Here is an 18,422-nt window from a genome sequence, read left to right on the forward strand (position 1 = left end):
GGTGTGACTTGTGGGACAATCATATGTTGATAAAATGGAGAAAATTAATTTTTTTTCTCTTTATCCTTTAATATAGTCGCGCTTTATTTAAAAAAAGTTTTAAAAAAAGGAAATTTTGAGTTTGGCCACAAGACACTGGATAGTTCTCGTTCTTTTTTCTAATATAAAAGCCGCCCTTAAAAAAAATAAAAGGAAAAAAAAGGAAGGTTAGAAGTGGTTGAGACGCAAGGAAAGTTTCCTGGTAACGAAGGGGCTGCTGCCAGCTGTCTCCGGCACGTAACCAACGGGACACTGCCACGTTGCAATCGTGGTCTTTTGGAAAAAGCACAGTTCCTGACGTGGTAACAACGTGGGCCCTTACGGCACCGCGTCCATGAGTTGCGTTTGTACACGTGCGTGGTGAGGCCTGCTAGGCACACGTCTCTGTACTCAAGTTGTTGCTAGCGATATAAGCATCACTTGCGTCTGCATTCTGTATTCCTGTATAGACTGCCTCTCGCCGTCCGTTTCCATAGCCAGACCTCTGTGTAAAGCTTCCTCCTTGCCATTGCCCGATCTGTGTGTAAAGCTTCGTCCTCGCCATAGCTAGGGTTCTCTAACGAGCTTCCTGTTGACCGCTTCGTTCTCTTTTTTTGTATCGCTTTACCTGTCCTTCCTTTTATCGCTCGGTTTCCAGTGTAGCTTCAACCCTAACCCTCGCCTGCTTCTTCTACCCCTTGTATACTTGTATAGCGTAACGCCATAGACAGATTTCCTTTTTCTGCCATGGCTCTCTCTAGTTCGCCTGCTGCATCCTCCCAAATCGGCTCCCTCTCAAGCTCCTTCGCGGGCGCTTCTCTGCCTTTCTTACCCTCGCATCCATCCCCGTCGTCTGCTTCAAAGTCGAGAGGTTCTCCAGCTAGCCGTGTGTGCATCGTCTCAGCGCACTTGTCTCTCCCGCACCATCTTCTCACCCAGACCTGCTGGGAAACCGATCTCGCCTCCGCTTCGACCTCGCGTTCTGCAGCGGCCTCTGACGATTGGTGGCGAAGGCAAAGCGGAGGCCAGGCGCAGGCTTGCGCGTCTGCCTGCAGAGCTTTCCAGACCTCCAGTTCAGGGTTCCCTTCTCTGCTCGACGAGCCACAATCTTCGACGGTGCAGAAGGAGTATGCTTCCCGCGAATCGGCTACTAACAAGGGACCATCGGCGGGAGTCCCTGTCTATGTCATGCTCCCCCTCGACAGCATCAACCCTTGCAACAATACTGTAAATAGGAAGCGAGCTATGGATGCTAGCCTGCTTGCTCTGAAGAGCGCGGGCGTGGAGGGAATCATGATGGATGTGTGGTGGGGTGTCGTGGAGAGAGAGGTGCCCGGTCGCTACGATTGGTCTGGATACAAGGAGCTGATCGACATGGTGAAGAAGCATGGCCTCAAAGTGCAAGCCGTTATGTCCTTCCACCAGTGCGGGGGCAACGTCGGTGACTCATGCTTGTATGTACTCTCTTTGCGTTTAGCACTTACTTCTCTGTTTTCTAAGTATAAGGAGTAAAAGCCCAGATTCAAGCCTTTCGCTTAAGATCTGTATACATTTTTTTGCGTTTCTGAGTAAAAGAAGAAAAAGCCCAGGTTAGCCTCTACTACGGTCAAGCCTCATTTTTGTGTATAGGGTCGAAATCACGTTACAGAAATTTTTATAGACATATCTGTTTGCTTTTTTACAGGGGTCTTATGGTGGATGAAGGGCTTTCTAGCTGCCAGGTCCTCTAAGTTGATAGCTCATATAAAAGTAGAGATTGTATTGTTAAACTGGAAATAGAGATTCACGTAGAGATGTTTGTCTATTTTCTACGGCCCTTACGGATGTAGGGCTTTCTAGCCATTTGACATATGCTTATCTAGGTTTTCTTTCATTTGTTGATTCATAGCCTTCTGCATAGTCCATGTAAAGACGTTAGTCTGCTTTGTATGGCCATCTGACATGCTTATCTAGGCTTTACATTTGTTAATCTAGGATTTCTAATGATTCATAACCTGCATAGTCCTTCAGTATCAGGGATGGCTTTCTGTTGACCCATAGCCCTTTGTCTATACGTCGTTAGGGATCCTTTGAAGGGGTTAAATCGTGGGAAATATGGAGTTGGGATATCAAGCGAGTAATATGCTTTTTTGGCATTGCATACATGTGCGTCCTGTTTTTTGCAGTGTTTCTTTACCTAGATGGGAATTCCCATCCAATGTCATCTCTGTATGTTGAATGCCTGCCCTGTTTTTTGCAGTATCCCGTTACCTAGATGGGTGGTGGAAGAGATTGACCGTGATCCTAATTTGGCGTATACTGACAAACACGGCAGAAGGAACTATGAGTACCTGTCCCTTGGTTGTGATACTCTCCCAGTTTTGAAGGGAAGAACACCTGTGCAAGTATATTCTGACTACATGAGAAGCTTCAGGGACACATTCAAGGAATACTTGGGGGAAACTGTTATGGTAAGCTACACCTTTTCTTCTTAAAACAAGTTGTGCACTCTGGTTTTTTACTGGAAAATATTTTTTTTGGAGGTTTTTTGTCTGTAATCACATGGTTTTAGACTGAACGTTCATGTAATTCTCAAATACACACATCCACCTGTAGTGATAGGTTATCTGGACTGAAATTTTTCATTCCTTTGCAAGCCACAGCTGATGCTTCTGTATGTCAATCTCCTAAATCAATTCTGGTCTTCCTTTGCAGGAAATCCAAGTTGGTATGGGACCTGCTGGAGAGTTAAGATATCCGTCTTACCCTGAAAGCAATGGAACTTGGAGGTTCCCAGGAATCGGCGAGTTTCAATGCTATGATACGGTATGTACCTATTAGACATTCCATCAAGTCTTCTTTGATATCCATACACTGAGGGATTGTAGTTGTAGCTACCACCGCTGTGGCGTGATGTGATATGAGTTTGTTTAAGTAATGCATATGCTAGTATTCAAGATGCACTTCTCTCAGGTGGCCTGAGTCGCAGTTTATGTATGTTGTGATGTCAATTTAGTGCTGTATCATAGAATCTAATTTATGTTTCATGTATGCAGTATATGTTGTCTAGCTTGAAAGCAGCAGCTAATGCAATTGGAAAGCCTCAGTGGGCATTTGGAGGACCATGTGATGCTGGCTGCTACAATAATTGGCCAGAGGATACTGATTTTTTCAGAAGGGAAGGAGGATGGAATTCACCCTACGGAGCATTCTTCTTAGAGTGGTACTCCAACTTGTTGCTTGTGCATGGAGAGAGGATACTGACTTCTGCAGAGGGTATTTTCAGAGCCTGTGGGGTTAAACTTTCAGGAAAAGTTGCTGGTATCCACTGGCATTATGGCTCACGCTCCCATCCTGCTGAACTGACGGCTGGCTATTATAATACTCGTTTCCGGGATGGGTATCTGCCAATTGCTAAAATGTTTGGTAGGCATGGTGTTGTTTTGAACTTCACTTGCATTGAGATGAAAGACTTTGAGCAGCCAGCTGAAGCTCGCTGTTCTCCTGAGAATTTGATTAAGCAAGTGGTTTTGGCGGCAAGGAAAGCAGAAGTGCCCGTTGCTGGAGAGAATGCATTGCCTCGCTTTGACGATGGAGCACACAGGCAGGTGGTCAAAAATTCAAGATTGATGTTCCATGACGATCCGCATGGGGCCACCTATGAACCAATGTGTGCTTTCACCTTCCTGAGGATGAGTCAAAGTTTGTTTCAGGGTGATAATTGGCGATTGTTTGTGCGTTTTGTGAGGCAAATGGCAGAGGGAAAGACTTCTAGTGAATGGGATGAAGAGCACAAAGCATCTGAGCTTGTCCATGCAACACGACCACTTGTTCAAGAAGCTGCAGCTGCGTTGGCCTAAACACCAAAGAGGCTCACAGATTTTTGTTGGATGAAATAAGGAGCTACCCTCTTTTGTACAGTTCTGCCACAGTTATTTGCCACATCATATAACGCAACCCTTCAACAATATGTTGTCTCAAAGCTCTTCAAAGAAGTCCTGTTTCTAGCTTGCAGTCGGGTTTCATAATAATCCCAGGAAACAAAGGACCACCTCTGCAAGAGGACCTGAAATTGAAGACCTTGAGTCTTCATGGAGCATACAATTAAGACTTTCCACATCAACAGCAACGAAAATCCAATTAATTCTAAGTAAAATCATTTCTTTAGAAGCGTTCATGTGTCTAAATATATATATATATATATATTCCTCAAATCTCTTGTATTTTTTTGCTTCATTTTGAATTACAACTCTTTTTGGTATTTTGGTACACTGGTTTCATTAGACTCGGTAAATAGCTGGGAAGATATGGAGGACGTCATACTAGGGAAAGGTTCCGACCCCTATAATCTTATCTCTAATGTGAGCACTCATCACAAACCCTTGTCCCAACGCCACGCCATTGTCATCCGTTACCTTGAGCGCTTGTCCAGATTGGCAAACATAGTGAAAAGTCTATTCTTGAAGTAGCAGTTGAAGTGGCTGTTTGTATGTGGAGTTTTGTCTGTCAGTGAAAAGTTTAGACACGAAATGGCCGGTTGTATGTGACTTGAGAATTATGCTGTCTGTCTGTATTTAAAATTTCTGATCTTGTTCGGCTGGTTCTTATATAACAAATCAAGACTGATAATTGGGTCATTAATTTGTTAAATTGATCTTCATCCATTTCATAACTCAGACTAGACGTACATTAATTTATTAATCCCATATGCTAAGTTTTAGGTGTGGCTGCAGCTGAACCTCAGTATATGCTAAGGTTTGGATCGTGCGGCCAAGGAAGATACAGACCAACAGGTCGCTCGGTCGTGATGCAGACGACCAAGCAGGTGATGCAGACGACCAAGCAGATTTCGACAGCGAGAGGTCATGTGAGGAGAGTGAGAGAGAGTGAGAGGGGTCACATCTCCTTGTGAGGAGAGTTCGAGAGACAAGCTCACTCTCTCTCTCTCTCTCTCTCTTTAAACTCTTAAATAGTGGGTGGTGTTCAGGCGGCATCACCTCTCTCTTTGCATCGTCTGGGAACTCTGCTTGTCTCTTTCTGGCTTTTTCTTCACAAGTTCACTCTCTCGAACTGTCCTCACAACTCCGAGAGAAGGGAGAATTACCAGAGTTGATTGAAGAGAGAGAGAGAGAGAGAGAAGGGCGACCCTAGAAAACTCTAGAGCGTCCGCGTGCTCCACATGCATACGCCCCTCAAAACATCCTTGAAACCTAAGTCCACGACGTCCCCACCTTTTAAAAATAAAAAACCATACCTGCTCCAACGACCCTTGCCTACCATCGTAACCTCACCTATTGAGCCTCAATGATTTTTAGTAATCTATTGGAATTCACAACTTGCTGCAACTGACCTTGCAACTCTTATCCTTTGCTTGGTTAGCCATGCCACTACTTGCATTCTTGGCGAAACTTTCTATATGCACTTATGCAAGGATTGCATCCACTTCTAAGGGGAGGATTTGTGAGACACATGCAAATTTAGTAGTGGTAAATGAGTTAGGGGGTTAGTAAGAAGTGCTAGGGGTGCACACACTTATGGTAACAAGGTCAATACACACTATTAGTACTAGTACTTGACATACGGTTTGATGCGGCTGCACGCTACCCTCTTGGTATTACATTGCTATCATGTGCCACGTGGTCGGAGAGAAGCTCCCAAACTTGCCACGTGGTAGGTATGGGTTTAGTTTCCCGCATTGCTTCTCGAGTGGTTGTGCCACCTTCAGAAGAGAGAGAACCTGCCACGTGGTAGGTATGGGTTTAGTTTCTCACATTGCTTTTGGAGTGGTTGTGCCACCTTCAGAAGAGAGAGCATGTGGCAGGAGGGAGCATGCAAGTCATGGACCCACGTATAAAAATAAAACTTAGCAATCACCTTGAGATAATATTTCAATTGTCCTATGTACCAACTTGTGAGCTTATATTTGAATATGAGTTGAGTATATGTGTGAATACACTCATAAGGTTTTGTTAGGATGAACTCTACTATAAATATGTATGTGTACATGTGTGTGGGTTCACACATCTCTCTCTCACACACATACACACATACACGTGCACCCTCTCTCTCACACACATATACACCCACACGTGCACCTTCACATACACACACACTCTCTCGCGTGCTACTACAGGTATAGACCCTTGCACTTAAATAGTGTACATGTGTGTGTGTGTGTGTGTGTGCGCGCGCGCGCTTGCATACACGTGGAGTTGCATGTGTATACGTGTGTCAATTGTGTGCATACCAACTTCATCCGTGCACGTGCGTGCCACTATATGTGCTTTTATGTGTCGATAGTGTGTGTGCACGTCTATGTGAGTGCACCATCAAGTCGTAAAGCCTTAATGAAGGCGGCTCATGCTGCCCTCACGCTCAGACTGTGTATGTGTCGATTGTATGTGACTGTGTGTCAACTTTGTGTACATGTACGTGCAATTGTGTATTGCCCCGTGTGTGTGTGTGTGTGTGTGCATGCGTCAATGTGTATGCATGTGTATATCTCTGTGTGCGTGTGCGTGTATGTGCACGTGCGCAAGAGTGTGGGTGTGTATCTATATGCTTGTGTGTGTGGGTGCACGTGTGTAAGTATGTGCATGTGTGTGTACGTGTGTGCGTATGCACGAATACTTGTGTGTGCATACGTGCATGTGTGTATGATTGCACACGAGTGTGTGCATGCACGTACACGTGCACGTGCATGTGTATATCTGTGTGTGTTGTGCGTATGTGTGCAAGTGTGTGTGTGCATTTATGTGTATACACAGTGACTCCAAAGGAGCAGTATACTGGCAGAAAACCATATTTTTCACACATGAAAGTGTTTGGATGCATTGCATATGTACACATTCCTGATGAGTTACACATTAAGTTGGATCTAAAGGCTAAAATGTTCATTAGTTACTCCCTTAAGAAAAAGGGGTACACATGTTATAATCCTGTCACACATGAGATGAGGGTGAGCAAGGATTGTCCTTGATGATGAGATGAGCAATTGGTATACTACTGTAAAAGACTCGATTAGATGATACACAAGAGCAGATGGTTGTGTAGAATATAGGTCAGTAATCACAGTCACTGATGAATGGATCGAGAGAGTCCTCTAGAGCAATGGATCTATTGATAGAGCATGGAATGGTAGGCTGTGTTAGAAAATCAATCTTGCAGGCTCAGCAAGTGCATCACATAAAGGTAAAGAGAAGGTTGATGAGTCAGTATGCCTGACATTTCAGAAGGGCATTCATAAGTTGATGGAGAGTTTAGTAGATCATAGCAAAGCCTTGATGAGGAGTTTAGAATTCTAGCTATTAGGACAGCTGGTGCAAGGAAGACTAAGGCAACCACAAGGACACCAAGGATAGATCCCAAGAACATGCATGTCGAGTAGGGTCAAAAACCTTGTTTAAGAATTAACTATGATGGTTATGTAGCTCACCATTATGAATATATGGCAAAGGTTGTGCAGCAAGAGGTTGAACCCACATGTTTTGAGAATGTTGTTGGGCATGTACATTGGGAGAAAGCCATGGATGAACAAATGGCTGTATTGGATGCAAATAAGACATGGGAATTGGTGTCTTTACCTCAGGGTAAAAAGGATATTGGATGTAAGTGGATCTACAAAGTGAAGTATAACTCAGATGAAAGCATTAGCATGTTGTACAAGGTGAGATTGGTTGCCACCCAAAGGTTATGCTCATACCTACAACATTGATTATGAGGAGATATTTAGTCCCGTTATTGCCAAGATGGCAAAACGTGAGAGCTATGCTCATACCTACAACATTGATTATGAGGAGATATTTAGCCCCGTTGTTACCAAGATGGCAAAACGTGAGAGCTATTATTGTAGTGGTGTGGATGTGTCAAAAGTTTGGGTTTTACATCAGATGGATGTTAAGAACATGTTCTTGCATCGTGAGAAGCAACAACAAGAAGAAGTATATTTGGACTAGCCACCTAGTTATGAGGATTTAAGTCACCTAAATTATGTGTGCAGGCTACGTAAAGCCTTGTATGGCTTGAAGCAGGCACCACGAGCATGGCATGATAAGATTTCACAGTATCTTATCACTATTGGCTTTCATATGGTAGATGCTAGTCATTCACTCTATGTGCAAAGAGTGATAAGGGGTTTGTGGTGGTCATCACCATCTATGTGGATGACTTGATTGTTGGGGTGGTAAGAAAGTTCAGAATGTAAAGGGTCTCCTTAAGAAGAAGTTTGACATGAAGGATTTGGGTAAGCTAAGATACTTTCTTGCCATTGAGGTCATCATAGGACGTCTGAGGGATAGTATGCATTGGACATGATGTTGTCCAAATATATGGTATTGTTGGTTGTAATTTTTGTACTATTGGATTAGAATGGCAAGCTGAGTGCAAACATAGGTGAGATTCTGGAGAATGCCACTATGTGCAGGAAGATAGTGGGCAGCTTGATCTACATGACGATCACCAAGCCAGACATGAACCACACAGTTGGGTTGGAGATCTAATTTATGCAGGCTCCTAAGAAGCCACATTTGGATAGTGTGAGGTCTACAGTGGAATATGGCCTCTTTTATGAGGCTGGTATACGATTGCAGGTGTATAGATACACTGGTGGGTTGGTAGCATCTTGGATAGAAGATCTACTAGCAGGTTTATGTTTTCCTTTGTTGGGAGTAGTACTATTACGTGGAGCACAAACAGCCAACAACCGCCTTGTCAACTATAGAGATAGAGTATAGAGGCGTTGTGAGGTAAGCTACTTTGAGATTTAGGGCTGCATATGTGGACATGCAGGTTGTCATCTATAACCTTTGTAGCATACACTTGGCTAGGAACCCAGTGTTTCATGTGTAGACCAAACACATATACTAGGTTCCTCTATGACTTCGACGAGAAGATCATGTGGCAGGAGATGTTGATCTTGTGTATGTCAGCACATAGGAGTAGGTAGCTAACATTTTCACCAAGGCCTTAGGAGAAGAGAATCTTCACAAATTCTACACTATGCTTGGAGTCTTGGAGATGGAGTTGAGCTTGAGGGGGAGTGTTGAGATGTCAATCTTAACACGAGCTGACATTGATGGGTGACCATTCCACCTTTACACCACTTATGCATTTTGGTAGCCTCAACACGACGTATCCTCGCAAGTAATTCTACAGCCGGACTACACATAGTCCAACCGAGTTATGGCATACTTACCTTGCCAGCTCACCTACTTAGCATGTTCACATTATGAAATGCTTATACATAGTACTCTAGTACTTATATTTGTTTTTTCACTTATCTTTCGTAGACCTCTTTTAAGAGCAACAAGTAGAAGAATATTTTAGCCTTCCATCACTATGTGTCTTCTCCATTATTGTGTGTGTGTGTGTGCTTACAAGAGCTCAAGCTCTCTCTCTTCCCCCAATATTTTCAAAATAGAAGGGTCGTATAGAAGCCTTAAGCTTCTAACATCTTGACAAGGGGATCCAATGGTGCTCAGGGGTTGGGGGTAAAACTCTATTGTGTTAACAGATCTCCACTCATGGGTAGGCTTCTGGTGGCTGCTGCTGCTCTACTGCCATATCTTTGCTTGGACATCACGCTTCCCTCATCTAGCCAAGGTACTCTTGGGAACCCATGACCTCCCTGAAGGGTTGTTGTTGTTGAGGTTAAGGTTTGGGGGGTGGCCTTCATCCTCGCTATATTTGATCTCCATAATTTTTTGAGGAGGTGGTCAACATGGCGAGGCAAGAGGAGTGTTGAGTGTTAGGTTACTTGAGGTGACGGCTTGTAAGTGAAGGATGTTGATAGGTGTAGGGCGTCCTCATCCACTAAGGGTATAGATACGGAAGCTTGAGTGTTATAGTTCTTTTCTGCCAATAGACTACACAATCAGTGGGCTACAATCAATCCCCTCCCAAGGATGATTCTCTCTTTCATTCTACCTATGGGGGGTCACATAAAATTTGTAAAATGATGTAGGTTTAGTTTTAAAATAAAATTCAACTTTAAAACCACCGATGGTCTCATAGATTAGGAATTGTTTATCGTGGTAATGGTTGTTGAGGATGGTGCAAGTGTTGGGTGGCCTAATGAGGTCCACATCTCCTAAGGAAACATGTTATGACTAGCCCTAGTGTCAACAAGGTGGGCCAAGACTGGCTACATGGTATTTTAAAGGGAATTCTATCTCAAGACAAGCAGGTTTGATCAATGGTTCTATTTCAAATGTGGCGAGAACAAACAAGGTATGATTTTGGCACCGTCTAATCATGCAAACTTTGTCCCAAGCTTGTATGGAGGAGTATTCATGGTCATCACGAAAACCTAAATTTGGTTTGCATGCTCTGGGAGGGGCTCATATTCTTGTTCCTCATCTTTACCATCCAACATATTCTTATAAGCTCTATAGATATCAATCCTTGAAGTTAGCATGCTTGGAGGGCATCATATTCTTGGTCCTCATCTTCACCATCCAACATTATAGATATCAATAGATGTGGTCTAAGTGGTTGTATCACAAATTCATTGGCAAGAATGCCTCAACCCATGGGATGAGGCTTCTTTATTTTCAAATTATTATCCCTCCAAGGACTGGTTACCCTTACGTACGTATATGTGATTACTTTCCCAATTGTGAACCAACCTTGTGTCTCTCATATAAGGTTTTCCGAGGATTATGGTGTATGACCATCTTCTTTGAAAATCCATCACCACAAATGTGTGGTGGAAACTTAGCCCAAAGGTCTTAAATTTATAAGCTAAAGGATGCCAAAAGGTTTAGTTGTGTTTCCATTTTGGCAAGCTTAACCAAGAGGCTTGTGCCTACAAGATGTGGGCTTCCACAAGCCTCCTAGAAATCCTTGATGATTATGTTGACACTAGCATAATCACCAGCACCAATATCTAAGATTTCAAAGACCATCATTCCTTTATAAGTGATAGTAGGTAACACGACATTCATTTCATTGTATTAAGTGTTCCAGCTTGTTCGTGTGGGCACTTTTAGCTTTCATTTCATCGTATTAAGTGTTCCAGCTTGTTCATGGGCACTTTTGGCTTTCATTTTGTCATGGGTATGGAAGAAGAGCACTCAGTGTGGCATAGCTCATCCTCCTCCTCTTCAGGTTCAAGAGTGTGGGCTCTTAAGTTCTCAATCATTCAGGTGGATAAGTCTCTCCAAAGTTGAGAATTTCCTTATAAAAGAGAACTTATTGAGACTTGAACTTCCAAGGATGAGAAGATTTTGAGGCCTACTGTCCCTCATGCAATATTTATACTAGCTTCACTTGTACTCACTTAGAGGTGGTCTTATAAAGTGAATGTAGGGGAGAGGGAGAGCTTGAAATCCTTGCAAGAAAACACACACACATAAGAGAGAGAAAGACCTAATAGAGAGATGGATGGCTGAGTTTTCTTCTATCTTCTTCTTCTCTCAATCTATTATATAATAAAGATAAGAATACATACTATAAGGGAAAGTACTCTCCTCCTAAAATTATACAAGGTAGGTCCATAGTGTGAACCCAACTATGAGATGGCACTATAACTATGCCATACTCTAGTAATCCAAATGTGGCCATCACATAGCATGTCATCCACTGGCGGCATAATATCAACCATAATCTCACCAACCGTGCAAGTGTGGATGCTATCACCTAGGGTGGGTCATCAATGTTTACTATGTTAGTTGAGACCAATATCTCAACACTCCTCCTCAAGCTCTACTCCACACATTTCACTCTAAGTAAGCTCCTAAACATGTAGAGATTCTCTGTACCCAGTGCCTTCGTAAAGATCTTAGCTACATGTCTCTGTTTTTGCTGACATATACCAAATCTACATCACTTGCTAAGACCTTCTCCCTCACAAGTGATAATACACTTCAATATACTTTATCCTAGTATGATAAGCACCATAATAAATGACAATGGCCCTAATCAACATGGGCACATCAAGTAGCTTTTGAAGCCAAGCTACCTCACACGCTGCCATAGCAGCACCCTTGTACTCTACCTCTATATACTGGATATGTACTCTACCTCTATACTGCATATGTACTCTACCTCTATACTGGATAAGGTAATTGTCGGCTATTTCTTACCACTCCAATTCCAACAGCAGTCTTAAAAGAAAACATAAAGCTAGTAGATATGACACAACCAACCCAATCAGCATCTGTGTGTACCCATGTAGCTGTATCTTTTTGCTAGCCTTATAAAAAAGTCCATAATCAATTGTAGACTTTATGTACTTGAGAATCCATCTAGCCACATCTAAGTGTGGCTTCCAAAGGCCTACGTAAACTAACTCACAAGTCTAACAACATAGCTCAGTCTGGCCTAATAATGTTGATGTAGATCAAGCTACCCACTATGTGCTTGTACATAGTGGGGTCCTCCAAAAGCTCACCTGTTTATGCAACCCAAGCCTTAGAATCTTCCTTGACAGTTGAGTCTTCCCTTGCCATTTGCGTGTCGACTTCTTCACGTGCTTGCTATACAACTCAGAAAGACAACCCTCACCAACTTCATGCCATGCTCCCATGCGACTGCTAATTCTGTCGAGCTCACTTCGTCTCGATGGTCGAGATGATTCTGATGACTAGTTCTTCTGCCAACTTATTCACACGGCTGCATCAATCTTGATGTGTTGTTTTTATATCCAATGGTGGCCACTAAGGTATTAGATACCTTGGTGAAAACCCTTTAAATGATTTTGTACAATACCTTTATATACATGATAAAAAACTACCTTGCTATCACTCTAGCAGCCAATCAAAATATTGGTCATGCCTTAGTGTTACCCAACCTCGGCCACCATCACCAAACCTTGTCTCTTCTTAGAATAAGCCACAAAAAATAGCCTTTGTGATGATAAACTCTTGAAATGATGAACCACTGCACCCAGTCTTCTCAAGCAACCATTGTCAAAGTTTACCAGCCTAGGTATCATTACCAATGTGCTACTATTGGGTTCAAAACATATCAATCATGGAGAGCTCTTGACAAGATACATCATCATCTCTTGAGCTATGACATTCCCACACAATGCATCCAGCATAATGCTATAAAAATGCAAAATGTAATAATGCATTTCAAGCACAACCCCCTCTACTCTCTCTCTGAAGATCAAACATGCTATAATGCCTACCCTAAGTACAAACCAACCATTATTGTTTGATACACAAACAACACAAATATACATGTTTTTTTGGTTTGTTTTTCCAGCCTCACAACGGTAATCCATGATGTACAAAGATTTTCTTGATAAACAAGTGTGCGGCTTGTTGAGATGTCAATGCCTTTTTGTATGGAATAAACCATGCAAAAACGAGGCTTGTTTACTAAATAGGCTCACTATATTCCAAATCATGTCTTTAATAACCTAGGCTTATTTACAAAAGAGGTTTACTATAGTCCAAACCATGTCATTAGGATTCACAGAGGGAAGTCCATTGATATATGCTCCCATGGTTCATTGGCAATGGGTAATGACATCAATGGCCTTGAGTCTTGCCTTTGCACCTCTTGATCTTTTGACAAGTCATGCACTCGACAATAAATCTAGCTACATCCTTTTTCATTTTAGGCCAATAAAACTCTCTATCCATAGAATGTAATGTAGAGGATACCCCTCTATGACCCATGTATGGAGGTTGATGCATCTCCTTTAAAATAAGCTATCTAAATGGTTATGTGAGATATAATATTTTTTTAGAAGAAAATATATCCTTCATTATATGAGTAGGAATCTATATTTTATGTTTCATTGAGTTCTAAGACTCCGAAAAATCCAAATCTTGCTCATACAAATCCTTTATGGTGTCAAATAACTCCTTGCTAGGTTGATATTATATCATTGTGGCTGAAAACTCTAAATAAAAGACATCCATTCGTTGATGTGTATATCTGAAATCAAGGGTTGAGAAAGTGTGTCTAATACTCTATTTATTAGTCTTGATTAGGAATTTGAGACCCATAAGATAATGTTTCAAAGCCTAAGAGCATTACTACAATAATCAATTCCTTGTCATATATGTACTATAGTTGCACTACTCTAATTGTCTCAGCTTGTGGCTCTCATAAGAAAAGGGCATGAGGATTGCCCCAACCCTATATCCACTGACATCGATCACAACTACAAAGAATGGTCTAGTAAAGTCAAGAAGTTGTAACACAGGGGCATGAATAAGAGCTTCTTTCAAATCTTGAAAAGATCTATCATGACTTTTGGTCCAATGGAATCATGTCTATTTGGTACAATGGAATCATGTCTATTTGGTACAATGGAATCATGTCTATTAGTCCAATGGAATTGTTTAGCCTTCTTTAGGAGATCTAGAAATGTATGCAAGAAACAAACAATCACAAAAATAGACATATTTGAGGAATATGTGGTTCATCATGTGCCTAAAAGTCACAGGAGCATTGGTAAGTCCAAAGGGCATTACAAAAAACCTATAATGACTGGATTGAGTCTTGAATGTAGTCTTAAACACATCCTCCTTGTCCATTCTTACTTGATATAGCCACACTTAAGATCAATCTTGCTAAATTTCATATCCCCTCTCAATTTATCCCAATAAGTCATCAACTCTGGGGATGGGATACCTATTCTTTACCGTAATCTTGTTTAAGGCTCTATAGTCTAATACACATATGGTATGTGCAGTTATTTTTCTTGACCAAAAGTACAGGAGCACCATAAGTTGAGCTACTACATCTAATCAAACCTCTCTCTAAAAGTTCTTTTATCTAACATTGGATTTCTTTTTTCTCTATCATATTAGCTCTATAAGGTGCACCACACCCACCATTGACCACACTCACACAGAGAGATAGACAAAACACCACAAGAGTGCAACACTGTATACCAAACTATAGACAAGAATGATACAAAAGAGACTGTGCTCCAACACAGAGAATGTGCTACAACACAGAGAATGTGCTCCAACACAAAGAATGTGCTACAATGTATGTCCTACAAGAGGGTGTCTATCTCTAAGAGTGTGTGTCTATATATCCCCTCGTGTGCCGAGAGAGTGCTCCCCTTATCTCCTCCTCAGGCGTCCTCCTCCTCGAAGTCCCAACCCTCATCATGTAGTGTACAGGGAAGATCTAGAGAGAAGATATTCTGCCGAGAAAAGGAAGATGGTGCTCAAGAGGATCTCGCCATCCCTCCGGAAAGAGAGAAGGGTGTTGCCTCCTTGAGTGCCATTGGAGTTGGCCAAGCACGTCGGAGATGTCGGAGGGCACCGACACTGACGATGGTCGGAGGGCACCAACAGTGGTGATGGTCGGAGGGCACTGGGCGGTGATGGCGGTTGGAGCCGTCGGAGGGTACCAGTGGTCGGAGCACACCGACGGTCTCAGAGTGGTCGGAGGGCACTGGATGTGATGCCGGTCGAAGCCGTCGGAAGGCACCGGTGGTGATGTGACGGTCGGATCCGTCAGAGGGCCCGATCGGTGATGAAGGTCGGAGCCGTCGGAGGGCACTGGTGGTCGGAGGGGTCGAAGGGCACCAACGTTGACAACGGTCGAAGCCATCGGAGGGCACTGACGGTCAGAGCGATCGGTGGAGTGTGGAGGACCTGGATTCCCGTCCGTAACATGGTTTCATGCCCAACCTATCATAACGCACTTTGCCATCTTACTTGCTCGAATGGTACAAATCCAGATTGGCCAGCTAAAGGTTATGCTCAAACCTACTGCATTGATTATGAGGAGACATTCAGCCCCATTGCCCAGATGGCAACACCGTGAGAGATGTAATTACAGTGGGGCTGCATTAAAAGGTTGGGTCTTACATCATGTAAAGAATCCATTCTTGCATGGTGAGTTACAAGAAAAAGTGTATCTGGACTAGCCACCTAGTCACTCAGATTATGTGTGCAGGCTGCATAAAGCCTTATATGGTCTGAAATAGGTGCCAAGAGCATGGCATGACAAAATCGTAGAGTATCTTGTCACCATTGGCTTTCATATGGCATATGCAGATCATTCAATCTATATGCAAAAGAGTGATAAGGGGATTGTTATCATTACCATTTATGTGGATGACTTGATTGTTGGGGGTGACAATGAGCAGGAAGTTGAGCATGTGAAGGGTCTCCTCAAGAAGAAGTTTGACATGAAGGATTTGGGTGAGCTGAGATATTTTCTTGGCATTGAGGTCATCAAGATGCCTGAGGGCATATGGCTATCACAAAGACAGTATGCATTGGACATGTTGTCCAAATATGGTATGGATGGTTGTAAGCCCATTTCTATATCACTGGATCAGAATGGCAAGCTGAGTGTGAATACAAGTGAAATGTTGGAGAATCCCACTATGTATAGGGGTAGCTTGATCTACATGACGATCACCATGCCAGACTTGAACTACATAGTTGGGTTGGAGAGCCAATTTATGAAAGTTCCTCATAAACCACATTTGGATGGTGTGAGCAATTGCTGCTCATTCACATGACCAATACGTTTGTGCCAAATATCTATGTCGGCCACAACACTTGCACGTTATGCAAACATAGTTGTTTTCACCTCAAGCATGCGTACATCTAACGTAAACATTCTACCCACTCTTTTTCTCTTTGTTGCAACCAAATGATATTTATTGTTGAAGTCTCAACATAGCAGCTCTTAGGGTTACAGCATACCTACAAACTCGGGTCAATCATGGGTGGTTGCAAGATCAGGGTGCCCAGTTTTGTCCACTCAGGCACCCTGTAAACAGTAAAAAAACAGGCATTTGTTTACCTTTAGTGGCTAATCTCTCCTAGTAAATCAAGGAATTTCGTTTCAAGTTCTTTTGTTGGAACATCATATTCAAAGTTGGAAATATAGTTACATAATTTGATTAAGCATTAGATAGTCAAAAGTCCTCATTTTCTTAGGTACAAAGTTTATGTATACTACAATAATTGGCCAGAGGATACTGATTTTTTCAGAAGGGAAGGAGGATGGAATTCACCCTACGGAGCATTCTTCTTAGAGTGGTACTCCAACTTGTTGCTTGCGCATGGAGAGAGGATACTGACTTCTGCAGAGGGTATTTTCAGAGCCAGTGGGGTTAAACTTTCAGGAAAAGTTGCTGGTATCCACTGGCATTATGGCTCACGCTCCCATCCTGCTGAACTGACGGCTGGCTATTATAATACTCGTTTCCGGGATGGGTATCTGCCAATTGCTAAAATGTTTGGTAGGCATGGTGTTGTTTTGAACTTCACTTGCATTGAGATGAAAGACTTTGAGCAGCCAGCTGAAGCTCGCTGTTCTCCTGAGAATTTGATTAAGCAAGTGGTTTTGGCGGCAAGGAAAGCAGAAGTGCCCGTTGCTGGAGAGAATGCATTGCCTCGCTTTGACGATGGAGCACACAGGCAGGTGGTCAAAAATTCAAGATTGATGTTCCATGACGATCCGCATGGGGCCACCTATGAACCAATGTGTGCTTTCACCTTCCTGAGGATGAGTCAAAGTTTGTTTCAGGGTGATAATTGGCGATTGTTTGTGCGTTTTGTGAGGCAAATGGCAGAGGGAAAGACTTCTAGTGAATGGGATGAAGAGCACAAAGCATCTGAGCTTGTCCATGCAACACGACCACTTGTTCAAGAAGCTGCAGCTGCGTTGGCCTAAACACCAAAGAGGCTCACAGATTTTTGTTGGATGAAATAAGGAGCTACCCTCTTTTGTACAGTTCTGCCACAGTTATTTGCCACATCATATAACGCAACCCTTCAACAATACGTTGTCTCAAAGCTCTTCAAAGAAGTCCTGTTTCTAGCTTGCAGTCGGGTTTCATAATAATCCCAGGAAACAAAGGACCACCTCTGCAAGAGGACCTGAAATTGAAGACCTTGAGTCTTCATGGAGCATACAATTAAGACTTTCCACATCAACAGCAACGAAAATCCAATTAATTCTAAGTAAAATCATTTCTTTAGAAGCGTTCATGTGTCTAAATATATATATATATATATTCCTCAAATCTCTTGTATTTTTTTGCTTCATTTTGAATTACAACTCTTTTTGGTATTTTGGTACACTGGTTTCATTAGACTCGGTAAATAGCTGGGAAGATATGGAGGACGTCATACTAGGGAAAGGTTCCGACCCCTATAATCTTATCTCTAATGTGAGCACTCATCACAAACCCTTGTCCCAACGCCACGCCATTGTCATCCGTTACCTTGAGCGCCTGTCCAGATTGGCAAACATAGTGAAAAGTCTATTCTTGAAGTAGCAGTTGAAGTGGCTGTTTGTATGTGGAGTTTTGTCTGTCAGTGAAAAGTTTAGACACGAAATGGCCGGTTGTATGTGACTTGAGAATTATAATGTCTGTCTGTATTTAAAATTTCTGATCTTGTTCGGCTGGTTCTTATATAACAAATCAAGACTGATAATTGGGTCATTAATTTGTTAAATTGATCTTCATCCATTTCATAACT

At 42.5% G+C, this 18,422-nt stretch overlaps 1 protein-coding gene and 1 long non-coding RNA gene across 2 annotated transcripts; one reads left to right on the plus strand and one right to left on the minus strand.

Annotated features, from left to right (window-relative positions):
• Positions 1 to 444: 444 nt before the first annotated feature.
• On the plus strand, positions 445 to 4,266 carry LOC147610915 (beta-amylase 1, chloroplastic-like). Its single transcript, XM_086785577.1, has 4 exons — positions 445 to 1,472; positions 2,258 to 2,468; positions 2,713 to 2,823; positions 3,054 to 4,266. Exons 1-4 carry the CDS (start codon positions 766 to 768, stop codon positions 3,855 to 3,857), a joined length of 1,833 nt encoding a protein of 610 aa, XP_086641703.1. The 5' UTR covers positions 445 to 765; the 3' UTR covers positions 3,858 to 4,266.
• Positions 3,053 to 17,910, minus strand: LOC147610916 (uncharacterized). Its single transcript, XR_015263924.1, has 2 exons — positions 17,658 to 17,910; positions 3,053 to 3,905 (listed from the first exon to the last, which is right to left on the minus strand). It is a non-coding gene; the product is annotated as an uncharacterized LOC147610916 (long non-coding RNA).
• Positions 17,911 to 18,422: the final 512 nt, after the last annotated feature.

Source organism: Cibotium barometz, chromosome 48 (assembly GCF_041138505.1).
Source record: "Cibotium barometz isolate CiBa-2024 chromosome 48, ASM4113850v1, whole genome shotgun sequence".
NCBI lineage: Eukaryota > Viridiplantae > Streptophyta > Polypodiopsida > Cyatheales > Cibotiaceae > Cibotium > Cibotium barometz.